The 13,719-nt window shown below is 38.3% G+C and overlaps 1 protein-coding gene across 9 annotated transcripts in view; it reads right to left on the bottom strand.

Moving 5' to 3' along the window:
• The window catches only part of DIP2A (disco interacting protein 2 homolog A), a 133,595-nt gene that overhangs the window by 47,725 nt on the left and 72,151 nt on the right, over window positions 1-13,719 (bottom strand). For 8 of the 9 annotated variants that reach the window (XR_012623881.1, XR_012623880.1, XM_074829953.1 and 5 more), the window contains exons 5-10: window positions 11,456-11,701; window positions 5,157-5,285; window positions 4,208-4,327; window positions 2,082-2,279; window positions 379-470; window positions 23-133 (exon numbers count right to left, since the gene is read on the bottom strand). Coding sequence is in view for 7 of the 9 variants with exons in the window: in XM_074829953.1 (XP_074686054.1) it covers window positions 23-133; window positions 379-470; window positions 2,082-2,279; window positions 4,208-4,327; window positions 5,157-5,285; window positions 11,456-11,701 (896 nt within the window). In the remaining 2 variants the exon portion in view is untranslated. The remainder of the gene's footprint in view (window positions 1-22; window positions 134-378; window positions 471-2,081; window positions 2,280-4,207; window positions 4,328-5,156; window positions 5,286-11,455; window positions 11,702-13,719) is intronic. The other variant, XM_074829956.1, reaches the window with a different exon arrangement.

Below are 13,719 nucleotides of genomic sequence, written 5' to 3'. Positions count from 1 at the left end.
ATGTTGTAACGCATTTGCCTACCTTTCTTGTTAGTGGAACTTCTATTGGGACAGGAATAACTTCCGCCAGGAGACATCCATAAAACGCCACCATAAACATAACTGGATCACTATTAGGAAATACGAGAGCTACCTACAAAAATACATTAAAATAACGAGAAATGGGGTTTTTGTCATTTGGCAGAGGGACGTCTGCTTTTTATTTTATGGAAAAAATCTTCACAACGACGTTCAAGTTCATACTTAAACTATGAACAGAAATACTCAATGTTGTGATAATACAGTATTACAAGTCACAAGATGACAAGGCTTTCTTTAGCTAAAGTTGTTCCTCACTGTCTATTTTACCCACAGAGCCCATTTCAAACAGAAGCCTACCCGGTCTCCAGGCTTCAGCAGTGGTTCATTCTTAGTGGTTAGCTTGTTTAGCAGGGTATATGCTAACTTCAAGCTTCGACTCCACAGCTTGCCTAAAGAAAAAAAGGTAGTACAGATATTAAAAAATAGTGACTAAAATTTTAACATGCAATTGGAAAATCTCAGTGCTTTCTATATGCATTAGGCAAGTCAATAGTATTAAAACTGGGTCAACAGGCACATGAGCCTGTTGGGGCAAAGGGAACATTGCCATTGTGAATGCAATCCCACCTCACAAACCTACCGAGTTCTTCCAGTGTTCCAGTGCGTGTCTGTGTGTGCAGACATGCAGCCTGGCCAACACAACCTAATCACATTTCCAAAAGGCACTTAACAGGACTCCTTCCTAAGGGCTCTCAGAGACAGCAAACTGCTTGGGATAAAGAGTCCTGAACAGGACAAAAAATTAACTGAAGAAACAAAGGGTAGGAATGAATGCCACAATATCTGGCTCTGTGAAATGCCAGTTCATTGCTCTGTAGTGATCTACACTGCTCTAAATAATTCAAAACAAAAAATTATTTCAAACTATTAAATACAAAGACAACAATCTAACTATTTGACACAATATAAAAAACAAATTTAATTTGTAGCCTCCAAAACAAAGAAGAGCTTTGCTAAAAAACCTGTTTATTAAAAATTGAGCAACAGCAAAACCCATCCACTGTAAATGGCAAATCAAAGCAAGAACCCCCCCAAGAAGCATGCTGTGGCAAACAGCACGTATCTGAATTCAGCCTTCTAGAACAGGGTCTTTATCACGGACCGACATCCACAGTCAATCCCTTCACACCATGTAGCCACTATCAGTTATCTTGTGTTTGTGCGTCTCAAACTTCTTCATTTCAACAGGTTTTTTTTCCTGTGTAATTTCCCATTATATAAAAAAAAGTTACACAGGGCTCAAGCACATCAAATAGTTCAGTGGCCTTTCAGTGCAGTTAGCAGAGAGCCCAAGTACAATTTGGAGTTTGGCTTCTTTATAGTTTGTCTTTTCCTTTCTTTTTTTTAAACGTAGGACTAAACACGTAGAACTGAACAACTCTCAAGGCTCCACTGCAAAGTAATGAAACTAATGCAGCTGCCCAGTTACATTTCCTGTAAGCATACTTCATCTCTAAGAATGCAAACACGAGGTTTTAACATTTTAATGTACTTTACCATGAAATGCTGCAGTTAGCTGTCCTGAGGGACAAAATTATCTTCCAAAAAAATGCAATTACTATAAGACTTCTCGTTCATTGGTAAAGGCAAGTTTCATTTCCCACACTAACATCTTTAATATGCTCCTGAAGTACAAATCTTCTCTATACGGATATGCAAAAGCATGCTAAAATTTAATATCTGGAAATCTGAAGACTGAATTGTCAGTCATTCATTTCTTCCTCCTATTTTACACCAGGCTATTTTTAGCCTTTTTTTAAGAAAAAAACCCCAACTGTTTGAAATTTAAAAAGAGCCACTTGTAAAGAATCAATACCATACATATTTTCCCTTCGTTAACTTTCTTTAAAATGTTTTTCATATACAACAAATTCATAATTTGCATCTGAACAGCAATCTCAAAGTATCTGTCATGAGCACGGTCAGTCCCTATTAAGTAAAGCAAATTGTTCGTTCCACAAGGAACGCCTAATTCTTCCTCAGTTATCACCAATCCCTACCGTAGGTAAGCGTATAAATAGCTTTTCCAGTCGTATCCAAGGCAGTCAGACAGGGGGCTTTTGGCTGGGTAGTTCCCCAGCGCTGCAGGGCAGCCAGCAGAGAGGGCGGCCAGTTGGTTACCACCCCTAAGGGTTCACCTTTAAGTACATTCATTTGATTTCCTTCAGGCTTTGGTTGATTTGGGTCAGGCCGTTGCACTAAAACCAGAGCACAGTAAAATGACAAATGTCAATCCTTATGAAATGTGCAAGTTACAGTTAACAGACCACCCTACACACCATTCTCACAGCTATCCTTACTTCTCCTCTGCGTTACGATGATGCTATGCTAATCATCTCTTGGCTTCACAAAAAATAACTACCATCACTTTAGCGTTCTGATTCCACGTTATTCAAAGGACCTGGCCACAGGAACACAATTTGAATCTCTAGTTCACTTTTTCTCTACTTTGGAAAGACGATCTTGTCTGTTTGTTCTGCACATTTATTTAAATGAAAGCCTACACCAAGCTAATAAGTGTTCTCAAAGAGAATGGCTTCAGTGACAACTGGACATTTATTTTTGCTGCAACAAATTCTCAGCAGGTGATGAAGAACACTATGCTCTGGTAACAATGTATTAAAAAAGAAAACAAATGCTCCTTGTATGGATTATCTACAACTAAAACTGTACTTCTCACAGAGTATTTTGTTTGATTTCTGGATCATGTCTCTCAGCTGTGGAACATTGCAGGGTTTGTACGCCATCTGCTCTCTGAGTAGCCTGCTGTTAAAATCCTGCTCCGAGCTGCTCAGGGTGAAGTATCTCGATCTTAGTTAACAAAATAAACTCATAGTTGGAATTAGTTAACACTCAATCTAGGCAATAACTAAAATTAACAGTTCAAAGCGATGCTCTCCACTCTCCACAATGACATATATGCACCTCAACAAAAGTCTGTCTGAAAAGTCTTCAAGTGGAAGACTAGAATCGCAATCACTTAATATCTTCAAGTATCAAACAGTACAGGGAGTCTAGTAGCAGCTGCTCAAAAAATGTCCCATCGAGAACAACACTTCCATTTAATCTTTAAGACTAAGAGAACAGAACAAAAGTAATTCTCCAAAATTAGCTGATGCAGCTGGTTTTATAGGCAGCTACATATTGCTAAGCAACTTCTACATTTGGTAGAGATGCTTTTCCTTCCAGCCAGACACATGCATACAGAGAAGAAAACAGTGGTTTTTAGCTGAGCAGCATCTGCAGAGCATGTACAAGCACTATCCTTTCATGTAGTGCACAGACAAGACACTGATTGCACAGTGCCCTCAATGCATTTAATTCCTCTGAACCTCTAAAATAATGAAAGTTTCTGGATTTCAGGAAAAGGGTATTAACATGCATGCCAACAATATTATCATAATAAATCCCAGTTACTAGTAAGTAACTTTTTTCATCTAACTATATTTGGGCACTGAGCAGCTGCAAAGCAGCTTTGTGGAGCAGGATGTGGGGGTGCCTGTAAACAAGCAGCTGAACGCGAGCAGCCAGAGAAGCCGTGGAATGCCCACGTTTGAACTGGACATGGCCCTGAGCAGCCTCATCTAGTCAGACCTGCTTTGAACAGGAGGTTGCTCAGAGGCTTCCAGAGGTCCACTGCACCATCAGTTATGCTTAGGCTATGCCCTAACTTCCTCCAAAGAGCACCCTCTGTAAATTTGATGATTATCACACAGCACAGTTTAAAATCTCTTGAGGCAAAAAGTGATGGTGGGACTGCCACCAAACATGATCATTTCTGGACGAATGAATTTCTTGACAAAGATGTGAATAGAATTCTCCAAGTATCTGTAAATCACTGTCTTTAGTATTTACTAGCTCATCACACTGGTCCAAATTGGGCTGAATCGGAAGAGTTTCCAAAGCGAGGGAGGAGAGGAGAACAAGTACACCGAGTAGGAGGGTTGAGTTCAAGATTATGTTACACTTGCGACAGCACAAGACCTTTCCTCTCCAATCTAACAACTCTACTATGATTTGTTTTCTACTGGGAAGAGAAAAAGAAAACAATGCCTGCTAAGAAGTATCAGTTCTTTCCTGAACGGCTTACACAAAGAGTGAAAAATGTATATGAAAGAAAATTAACCTTCTAGCAGTTCTTCAAAATCATCAACAAAAAACTCTTTCAAAGGTGGGCGCTTTGGTCTTTTCAAGGTATTCAGAAGCTGCTGGATTTTAGAGGACACTCTGCTATTCACTGGGACACCTGCCAAACAGAAAAGATTTATTACTTACCATATATTAAAAAAAAAAAAAAAACACCACTAAAACACTAAAACACATGCTGCCACACTGCTAACAACATCACGCTAAGCTCAGTGCAGCTTTCAGATGGAGGAGTCATTCAAGATCAGCAGCTTGTTTGAAAAAAAAAAACAAAACACCAAAACAGCTTTGATCAGTAGAAGTTTCAACCCTGGATTTGTTTTAAAACAATCCTGCTCCCTAGCTACCTGGCTGATGCATGTACCTTCTCACACTTTCATTTAGCTTTTCAAACTGCTGACTCCTTCATGAGATTCCAAAACAAACCTTTCCTTCATGAGTCTAGGTATTTGCTACATCTTAACGTTAATTCAGTACTGAAAACTGTGAGAATGCTTGGAAAAAGTGATTCTTTCAATATTTTACAGGGCTAGCAAAAAATAATCACAATACAAAACCATGTCAAATGCTGATTTTCATTTGTATATGTGATATATTTATTTTAAATTAAACATAAATGTGTATGTTTGTTTATTTTTATTGAAACTTAAAGCTCTGAGGCAACATAAAATTAAAATGTGAGACTAAAGGGCTTACATTGCCTTTTACTACAAAAATATACAGAAATGGGGACATGGCTCCCACCAGCAGAACACGGGAAATTCAGTACACTTTCCTCACCTGTGGCAGACTGACAAATACACCACACTACTGTAAAGCTTTGGAGGGGGCAGGCACATAGCACATGATGGGTGTCAAGCTCTGTTACGCCTTTGCTTATTCAGAAAAAGGGACAGGGATTGAAGGGAGGAGGTTTAGAATACAATCACCATCTGCAGTTTCCAGAATGCTGCTGTTGTAGCCTCTGGGAACTCCTCGTACTGATGCTACCTGTGGACGCTCATGATGTAAATGTTCCACCAGGCCAGTGGTTACATCTGGAGGTGCAGAGTGGTTATCTGTAGAGACAGAATACAGACAGGGGAGCTCATCAGTCATTTAAGAATAAATATAGCCAAAGTCGCTTATTACAGAATTCTTGCAGTTCTCTCGTGTTCTTTTAACAAAAGTCCATTTTCTCTAATCAAACTGTAACCAAAATCTTCTAGATACAGGGGGAATCCTGAAAGGAAGCGCTTTGTCTCTCCAGGGTGGAGAGGAGCTATTCCAACTTTCAGAGGGATCCAAACAAATTCTGGCCAATAAAGTGAGCAAGGGCTCACTCCACGGCGAAAGTGAGGAGATTAATTATGAGCAAACAGCACAAGTCTACAAAGAAAGCCTGTCTCACATCTCTCAGAAGAAATACAGGCACCCAAAGTCTCACCACAGAACTGGAATGACTAGTCTAAGTCCCATAGGAAGAGAAAGGGACAAAAGCGTAAGGTCTAAAAGAATGTAATTTTTGCCCCAGGATAACATGAAGCACTTCTCTCCATTCTGCAGGCTGTAAGGGGAAGCCTTTTGCTGAGAAACACAGATTAAGATTTCAGGTGGGAAAGATAACACACTTAGGCCTGAACACACCTTGAGGATGAACACGAAGAGATGACAGACTGCCTCAGAGGAGGGTAACAGCTGATTTAAACTGTCACCTGCAGCTTCTAAGACCAGTCATGGTTTCCCTTTAGCAGCTTTTCTTACCACCTATTTTTAACAGTCTTGCAAGGACACTGAGGTAAAAGCTTCCTGTTCATGTTGTGGTACAGACACAGTATAGTCTTCACTGGGGCATCTATCAATGCAAACAGCTGGAATGCCTGTAACCCTCAAAAAAACCTGTGGTGTAGACATCAACATTATACACACACACTACTCACAACAGATAAATTTAGTTCAGGGTTTTCTGAGGCACGAGGCATTGTTTCATTTTAATGGTGTGCACTACAAGCAATTAAATTTTTTATAATGTATATTTACAAAGGAAAAGCGGGGCCATTTCTCAAATCCTCACATACTCACAGGGGTTTGAGAACCACCTCGCAACAACCTGGAAGCAAAAGCCTGCTTTGCTTGGATCTGCACCACGTTTCCGTGCTGCAGAACTATGCTTAGGGAATATTGTCACTCCAAAACTGTGACCTAGATTATGGAACAGCTTTGAATGGAAACAGAGGTTAGGAGATGGCAGTACTGGGGAGAAGCGTTCAAACAAGAAAAAACAAGAATTTGAAGCCTGAAATAAAAATAGAAGTGCAACAAGAAGGAGCTTAAGAACATGGTGCTGCACTGTGCTGGAGGAACAGCTTGAGGTCACGCAGCTCCGCAGCGATACCCCTCGAAGGACCTCAGCGTGCCACAAATCCTGCAGAAAGAACTTAAAAGCATAGGGCGACCTAGGCGGTGATGTGAAACACATATATCACTTCACCCATTTTGAGGAAGCGATTAGCACTAAGACAACAAGTTATCACAGCTCTGTTCACAGATGTCCAGAGCTGCCATACAAGCCACCAGTACAGCTCTTAAGTGGCTTTAGAGGGATCACCAGAAGAAAAAATTAAATCCATTCCCAATGGTCATTACTGCAAGGCCACTTTTTGTATTGCAGAGACCTGTCTTGCTGGGTACTAAGCAAGGACTACAAATTCCTTTCATGTGGGTAAGATAGAAGAAGGATGTCTGACAACTGCCTGAGTTAGAACCAATAATAAGAAAAGGTGACAACTAAGCTGATCTGTGTAACTACTTCACAGGGTGCTCAGTAAAGAAACAAAAAACCCATTAACAATCATTCCCAGCTGAAAACAAGCACAAAAAATAGCTATATATGGAGGTGCTAATCTACAGCATTCTCATCTCTTACAAGCATCTGGGAGCCAAGCTGACACAAATCAATGTCCCTCCATAGCAGGGAAATGGCAGGGGACCTTATGAACAACTCTGCTGTCCACAGGTGTTTCATCTTACATGCAGCAGAGAACTGACTCCCTCCCAATTTTGCCTTGAGAAGGCAAAATTCTTTCTATGCATGTAGAAAGAATAAGTTCAATTTTCAGGATTTATGCTCAGATAAAAATCACATTAGCTTCATTAATTATTTAGGCATTTCATTAATATTTAGGCATCTATTTTATTAATATATGCCCATGAGAATCCATTAAATTAGTCTGTATCATCTAGAGATACTGTTGTAAAGCAGAAAAAAAGAAGTGGTGAGTAGTTAAAAAAAAGAAGTCTTCACAGACTTGTGATTTCAGGAAAAAAGTTAATTGGTTTTAGACTGAAGCACCTTTCTGTTACTGATTAGAAGACAGTTAAATACAAAAGAGCAGTGGCCCAAGAAAGAATGTATGGGATACGATATAGAAAATGATATAGAACAGATTAAATAAATATATTATTTATTTTCTATATAAAATTATACAGAATATATAGAAAATAGAGAAAGTAGTATCTAAGGAGGAATTCTCAGCGTGAAGACTCCAACACTTTAGAAAACTCCCTACCTAGCAGGAAGTCGGGTTAGACCTAGAGATGGCTGGGTATCATTTTTTTTGGTCTCTAGGAACCCACTCAACCAAAACGGACATTTAAAAGCAGCTTTATTAAATTGTATTGGAACAATAAAACAAAAAAGAGCACACCAACCCAGCCAGAACATAAAATAGGATCCACAAGCCACTACTTCATTCTTGCATTTTCTCTTCAATAAACTCTTTGAAACTGTTCCTAACACTCTTCACTCTAACAACTCCTGTAAAACTCCTTACAGAGCCACAGCAGTTCAAAACATCTACTCTTATAACCCTGCTTCCCCTTAAGAAAAGGAACTGTACTTTTAAGTCTTTCAATAAACAGTGGGTCAAATACCATGATAATCTGTTTTTCCAGCCACTCTCAACAAGAGCTAAGTTGGGAAATTCTCCACAGTTGAGATGGTGACCTTGAGAAAAACCTAGACACACTGCTAGCCTTATTTATTACACTAAAAGAAAAAAAAGACCCCAAACCAACATGCAGATGGTGTCCTTGCTTTTACAGGTGAAAGACAAACAGCTTAAAAATAATGCATGTCTCTATCTGACTTTACTAAATACTGTAAACTTGCACTTCCACTGCAGTCTATTGCTTGGGAATTTAGCATGATCTCATCAGTAAAAACACAAGCTGGAGAAGATGAGCTGCAAGGGAACAATCTGCTAAATTTAAATTCTCCGACATATCAAAATTTTGAATAGCTATTCAGTACATAGTCAAAATACAGAATATTTTAGTAAGGCATAATATTTAAAATATGTAAGATGCCTTTTATATTGCTGAAGTCAGCGCATTAACTGAGAAAATAAACTCTTTTAGGACAAATGAAAGGAGTCCTTTTTGAAAGTATACTAATACTAATCGATAATCAAAAAAGTTTGCAATCTAAGAACTAAGTTTTCATATTCCTGTGAGCAAGGAAGACTATAGACAAAAATGAGAAATGTCACAACTGAATTGTTATTGGACATGCATGAATGTTACCAAGCGATGGAATACAGCAAGCATTTCAGAAATGAGGAAGATTATTCTTAGACAAAAGGACATTTAATTTTTTCTCAAAGGCATTAGAAATTTTATCTTTCTGAATATTTTTAGTAGATCAGCTCTTAACAATCCCCGAGATTTCTTCCTGATAGATACTATGATTGCATATTTATTTCCCATTAATGAAATTTCAAACCATTCCACTGCATGCAGTCCAACATTTAGCTGTTTAAATGTTAGACTTTGAACTGCTAATAAGGCCTTGATTTTGCATACAGTTTTGAAGATTAAATAGCCCTGATGGATAGGTCTTAAGAAGCTAGTTGTGAAATTTGATATGTATTTATACGGCCTGAGATATTAGACATAATGGGATGCTTGCAAGCTTTTACAGCTATATTAAGAATTTCAATCACACTTACAACTATGGCTAACCCTCCAAGTTTATTTGTTAATTTTAAAGAGTTAAACATGATTCTTATAAATTCATAATGTGAAATCCAGTATGCCCTCAAAGCAAGGTACAGACATATTCTATCTTTCTTAAATCCACTAAGTAAAAAAAAAAATTGCAAATTTCTCATTATAAGCAAGCTTGGGAATGGGAAGATAAAAATTTAGATTTCTTTAAAGGCAATAAGATGGGTACATTTTGTACAAACAGGACAAATTTCACTAGAAATAAAGCCACAACAGTTAACTGAAGAGGCAAATCTTTCTAACTGTGTTTATGGATGAAGTACTGATGAAGTGCAGAAAAATAAACAAAGCCAAATGCAGCCCGTAAGTTTGCAAGACACAAACCAAAACCCAACATTTCAGCACGCAGGAGCTTTCTAAGGCAACAACACTAAGCAGGCTGGGGGAAAAATGTTTTGCCCTGTAAAAGCTTAGATATCAGAATTCCTCTCCATACTTTGCTTCCCCAATAAAGAGGTCCCCATACAAAACAGAGGAGGGAGCAAAGCAAGTAGGAAAGACACAGGTAACTCTTCCCAGACTCTGACATCTGAAGAGCCTTTCAGAACAGCTACCACCTCTTTCCATCCCAGCTCCACGTGCAGAAAACTGCCTGCACTGTGAAAACTGGGATGTTAATCCCAGCCAAATTAGTCAATCCCTGTTTCTTTCAGCACCTAAGCCACACAGAAGATCCAGAGGATGCTCCTTCATGGAAGCTCGAGCTTGTTCATACCCCTTTCCCTGTTTCATAACGTGCTTTAGGAATCTGAAGAGGTAAAACTCCCAGTCACAAACGACAAGCATTGGTTACGTTTTGAAGCCAATAGCTACTATAAACTATGGCTGATACCCCAAACTTAGTATAAGGCAGAAAGAACTTGGAGGGCAAACCAGCAAAAACAGAGAACCAACCCTCCCATGAATGGCTGCCTCATGCCTGAGAGAACTGGGAACTGTCTGTATCATCTAAACAGAGAAGTCTAAAGGATACATGATTGGGCTTTCAAGAAAATTTGAAGGCAACAGCTAGACCAGCTAAATGAATGGGTATTTGTAAAATATATTTGTGCCTTAAATTATCATGTTAATTGACACCTCTAAGTACACAAGAAGTCTGTACACTCAGTTTAAATCTAAAGCATTTCAATCTCTTTTCCTAACCTGTTCCAACAAAACAGAAAAAAATGGTCCATATAACGTATGCAGGCATACAGCCACAGAGAAAATCAGGTAAGTAGAGCACTAAAACTGCCCAAACCTGAAATGTCCAGGAACAATGTATGTGATGCCTACTGCCTATTACTAGAAGCACAAGAACTTCATGCTGTAGCCCATAAGTGAAGTAAAAACATAATTCTTCATTTCATTTTTCTAAATTACTTTGGGGAAAAAATCAGTTGAAATGCAAAGTTATTGCTTCTCCTCTAGGTCTTATCCCATCATTTAACATTAGTGTGGACCTGTTGCACACGCGTAGATCCACTATCAATCTTCACTAGAGTGTACAACAATATTGTAGAAATTATTTCCATGGTGGAAGAGACTGCCTTTCTCCCTCCCTACCACATCTAGCACAAGACTAGTGCTCTGCATTTTTAGGACAAAAAAAGTAACCTTCAGCATTACAGAGATTGAGACAAAACTCACATTTACATTTTGGCTTACCAGTACTTCCAGATTTTCACTCTAGTTTCACAATAAACAACTATTCATGACTTAAACTTCAATTAAAGGGAAAAAAAAAAATCACAATTGAGCTTGAAATCTAGCTTTGTCAGTATCTCTGATTTAATAACTTTCCAAAAGATTCTGGATGTTTTTCTAGTCTTTTTGGTGTTTACCAATGGAGTTACCTTTGAAATCCACAACCCAGTATTATCTACTCTATGGTAAATACCTGCAGATTGGAAAGCATGCACCAAAAATATGCCGCCTTTGAAATTCTGCTTTTGAATCCAGTAAAACTGAACCTTAGTTTCTTGATAAATCAAGCATTTTACCAAGAAGAATGCATGTTCAGATCTCATGAACAACTCGTCTGGTTTAAATTAGATACATATATATCATACATACCTGGTCTGTGGATTGTACATTTTAAGGCTATTTACAGATATCTTCTGGTGAAGACTTTTGTGTTAAGCTCTGCTTTGGGATTTTTAATTTGATTTTATTCCAACCACACAGGCAGTTCTTTACTGACCTAGCTGGGTGTGTGCCATGAGATCTGCAAGCACAGTGGCAGCAGTGGTGGCAGTAGCAGTATTGGAAGCAGCAGCAGGTTTCCCTCCTGGATGAGATGAGGTGGAAGATGCAGAGGATGAGGTGGAGGAGCCCTGAATAACCCGGTTAAGCCAGGGCTCTACGTTGGAATGGCTCTGGAACGGAGTGGAGGTGATCCGCCCTTGCCGACGTAACGAGCCCTCATCTTCTGATGCTGACGATGTGTCTGTGATTAAAATAACGATGACAGGCATGTAATGTGGGAATGACCCAACAGACGGGAACATGAAGTTTTTCCATGTTCTTCACGCAGTGTTCTCATGTGCTACACATGAGATGCATGTATTAAGCAAATGGTAAATTCACATGCACAAATTTTGCTCGTTGCCATTTTTTAGGTTAATGCAACAACTTCTACACATTATAGCTAGAACATATTTGAAGCAAAGTTTCAGTTACCTCCTCTATTCGAAAGGACGTAAGACTCACAAAAGGCTTCTACCCAAGGTACCCAGTACACTCACTAACCATGCTCAGCGAGCATACTATTCCATTGAAATAATATTTCTGTGCTGAACAGGTAAATTGGATCTCATCCCGCCTAAATAAATTCCATTACATTTTTAATTGGGTATTTTATTTTTATTTGGGGGGGAAATTCTTCACTTTTCGATTCTTCTGACAAATTTTTTGAGGATTACTAAAAAAAGCCCAGTGCTATAAAGTGCAATGAAAGAGTAATTTCATTAATCTAAGAATAACTTAAAGGAATTTAAAAGCATGTATTTTAACCACATAAACTGGTATTAATTAGCACTAGATAGAAATGCTTAATAAAGTATCTTTTCAATCTAGATGTTTATTTGTTGCTGTTAGAAGTCTGATAAAGGCTCCTATTTTAATTACCATTCCATTATTTACAACTTTCCAGAAGTTTCCCTTTGACGCTCAATCTTTCCACATTCATTATCCACTCAATAACAAATAAAAAGGTCTTTCTAAAGATCAAGAAAATACATCCTTGTTGATTTCGAGTGAAAAACAGGAAGTTTTGTTACAGAAATAAAATCCTGCCCTCCTAAAGAGATTGCTGCATTTTAAAAACTCGATCCTTTATATGCCCCCCCACCACCACCTCTCCCAGGGTAATTAAAAGAAAGCTCCTAAAACAATGTGTTGCCCATATACTGATAAAGTTCACATCAAGTCAGTTTGTGAAGAGTGGTTTTAAGTCACATATAATGGCCAGACCAATGAAGAAGTCAGCAGGAGCTGAAAAGCAGCTTCTGAAAAAGTTAGGGTGACCATTGCAGACATGGAAATCCTGGGTGATAGTGGGGTGGGTTACCTCAGAAATTCTGCAATATTAATTTTGGCTTTTTTTTTTTTTGTTTGTTTAATCCTCTGAACATGTCACTGTTCAGCTATATACAATTCTATATAAATTTTGTGGAAGCCACATTAAAAATCTGCTCCTCATCTTTGGCAACAAATTTCAGTTACCAGGTGTTTAATTTTCTGCTTTTCAAGAACATGTACATTTTCAACAATATTCAGAATAATTGCTCTTAAACACTCTAAAAACACAAAAATCAGAAGTCATTTCATAAGCCCGCTTAACTCAATGGCATTTTCAAAGTTCAAATCGCAGATCTCACATTACTTGAACATCCCTAGTCAAACATGACAATTTTGAATGAAAATACACAAACAATTGATCTTTGAGAAGATACAGATGGATCACCATTCCTGGGGCTGTGCCTTGTATGATATTTCTGGTCTACTGCCACGGTTGTAGTTTTGGCTGCTGACTCCATCTGCTTCTGGAGAGGAGCCAAACCTGCCCCTTAGTGCTTGCAACCTTGCCTTTCTTTTAGACAGAAAGCAAAAATAAACAATTCCAGGAATATGGAACAAGATAGGGCTACAAACAGTCAGGTTTCAAAAAAAAAAAAAAAAACCCCCAAAAAAACCCCACCAAGTCCAAAACATTTGCTATCTACTATCACTTCAGAGTAAGAAATGAAACTACAGAAAAACCAGGTTTCTCTAAGAATACATACTTTTGAGAGTATCTCCTTATCCAGACAGAAGTTTAATGAAGTCTCTATAAAATTTCTAAGCTTTCAGAAGTCTTATACAAGTGGAGAGGGAAAAAACCCACTTTAAATGTAAAATATTAACTGTGTACAAAAACGAAGGCTCTGTAGTAAAAACATTCTAATGTCAAAACATAATTACAAC

The sequence above is a fragment of the Strix aluco genome, chromosome 6, assembly GCF_031877795.1.
Source record: "Strix aluco isolate bStrAlu1 chromosome 6, bStrAlu1.hap1, whole genome shotgun sequence".
NCBI lineage: Eukaryota > Metazoa > Chordata > Aves > Strigiformes > Strigidae > Strix > Strix aluco.
Note: the sequence above shows the minus strand (reverse complement) of the source record. Positions and strands in the feature narration are given on the sequence as shown.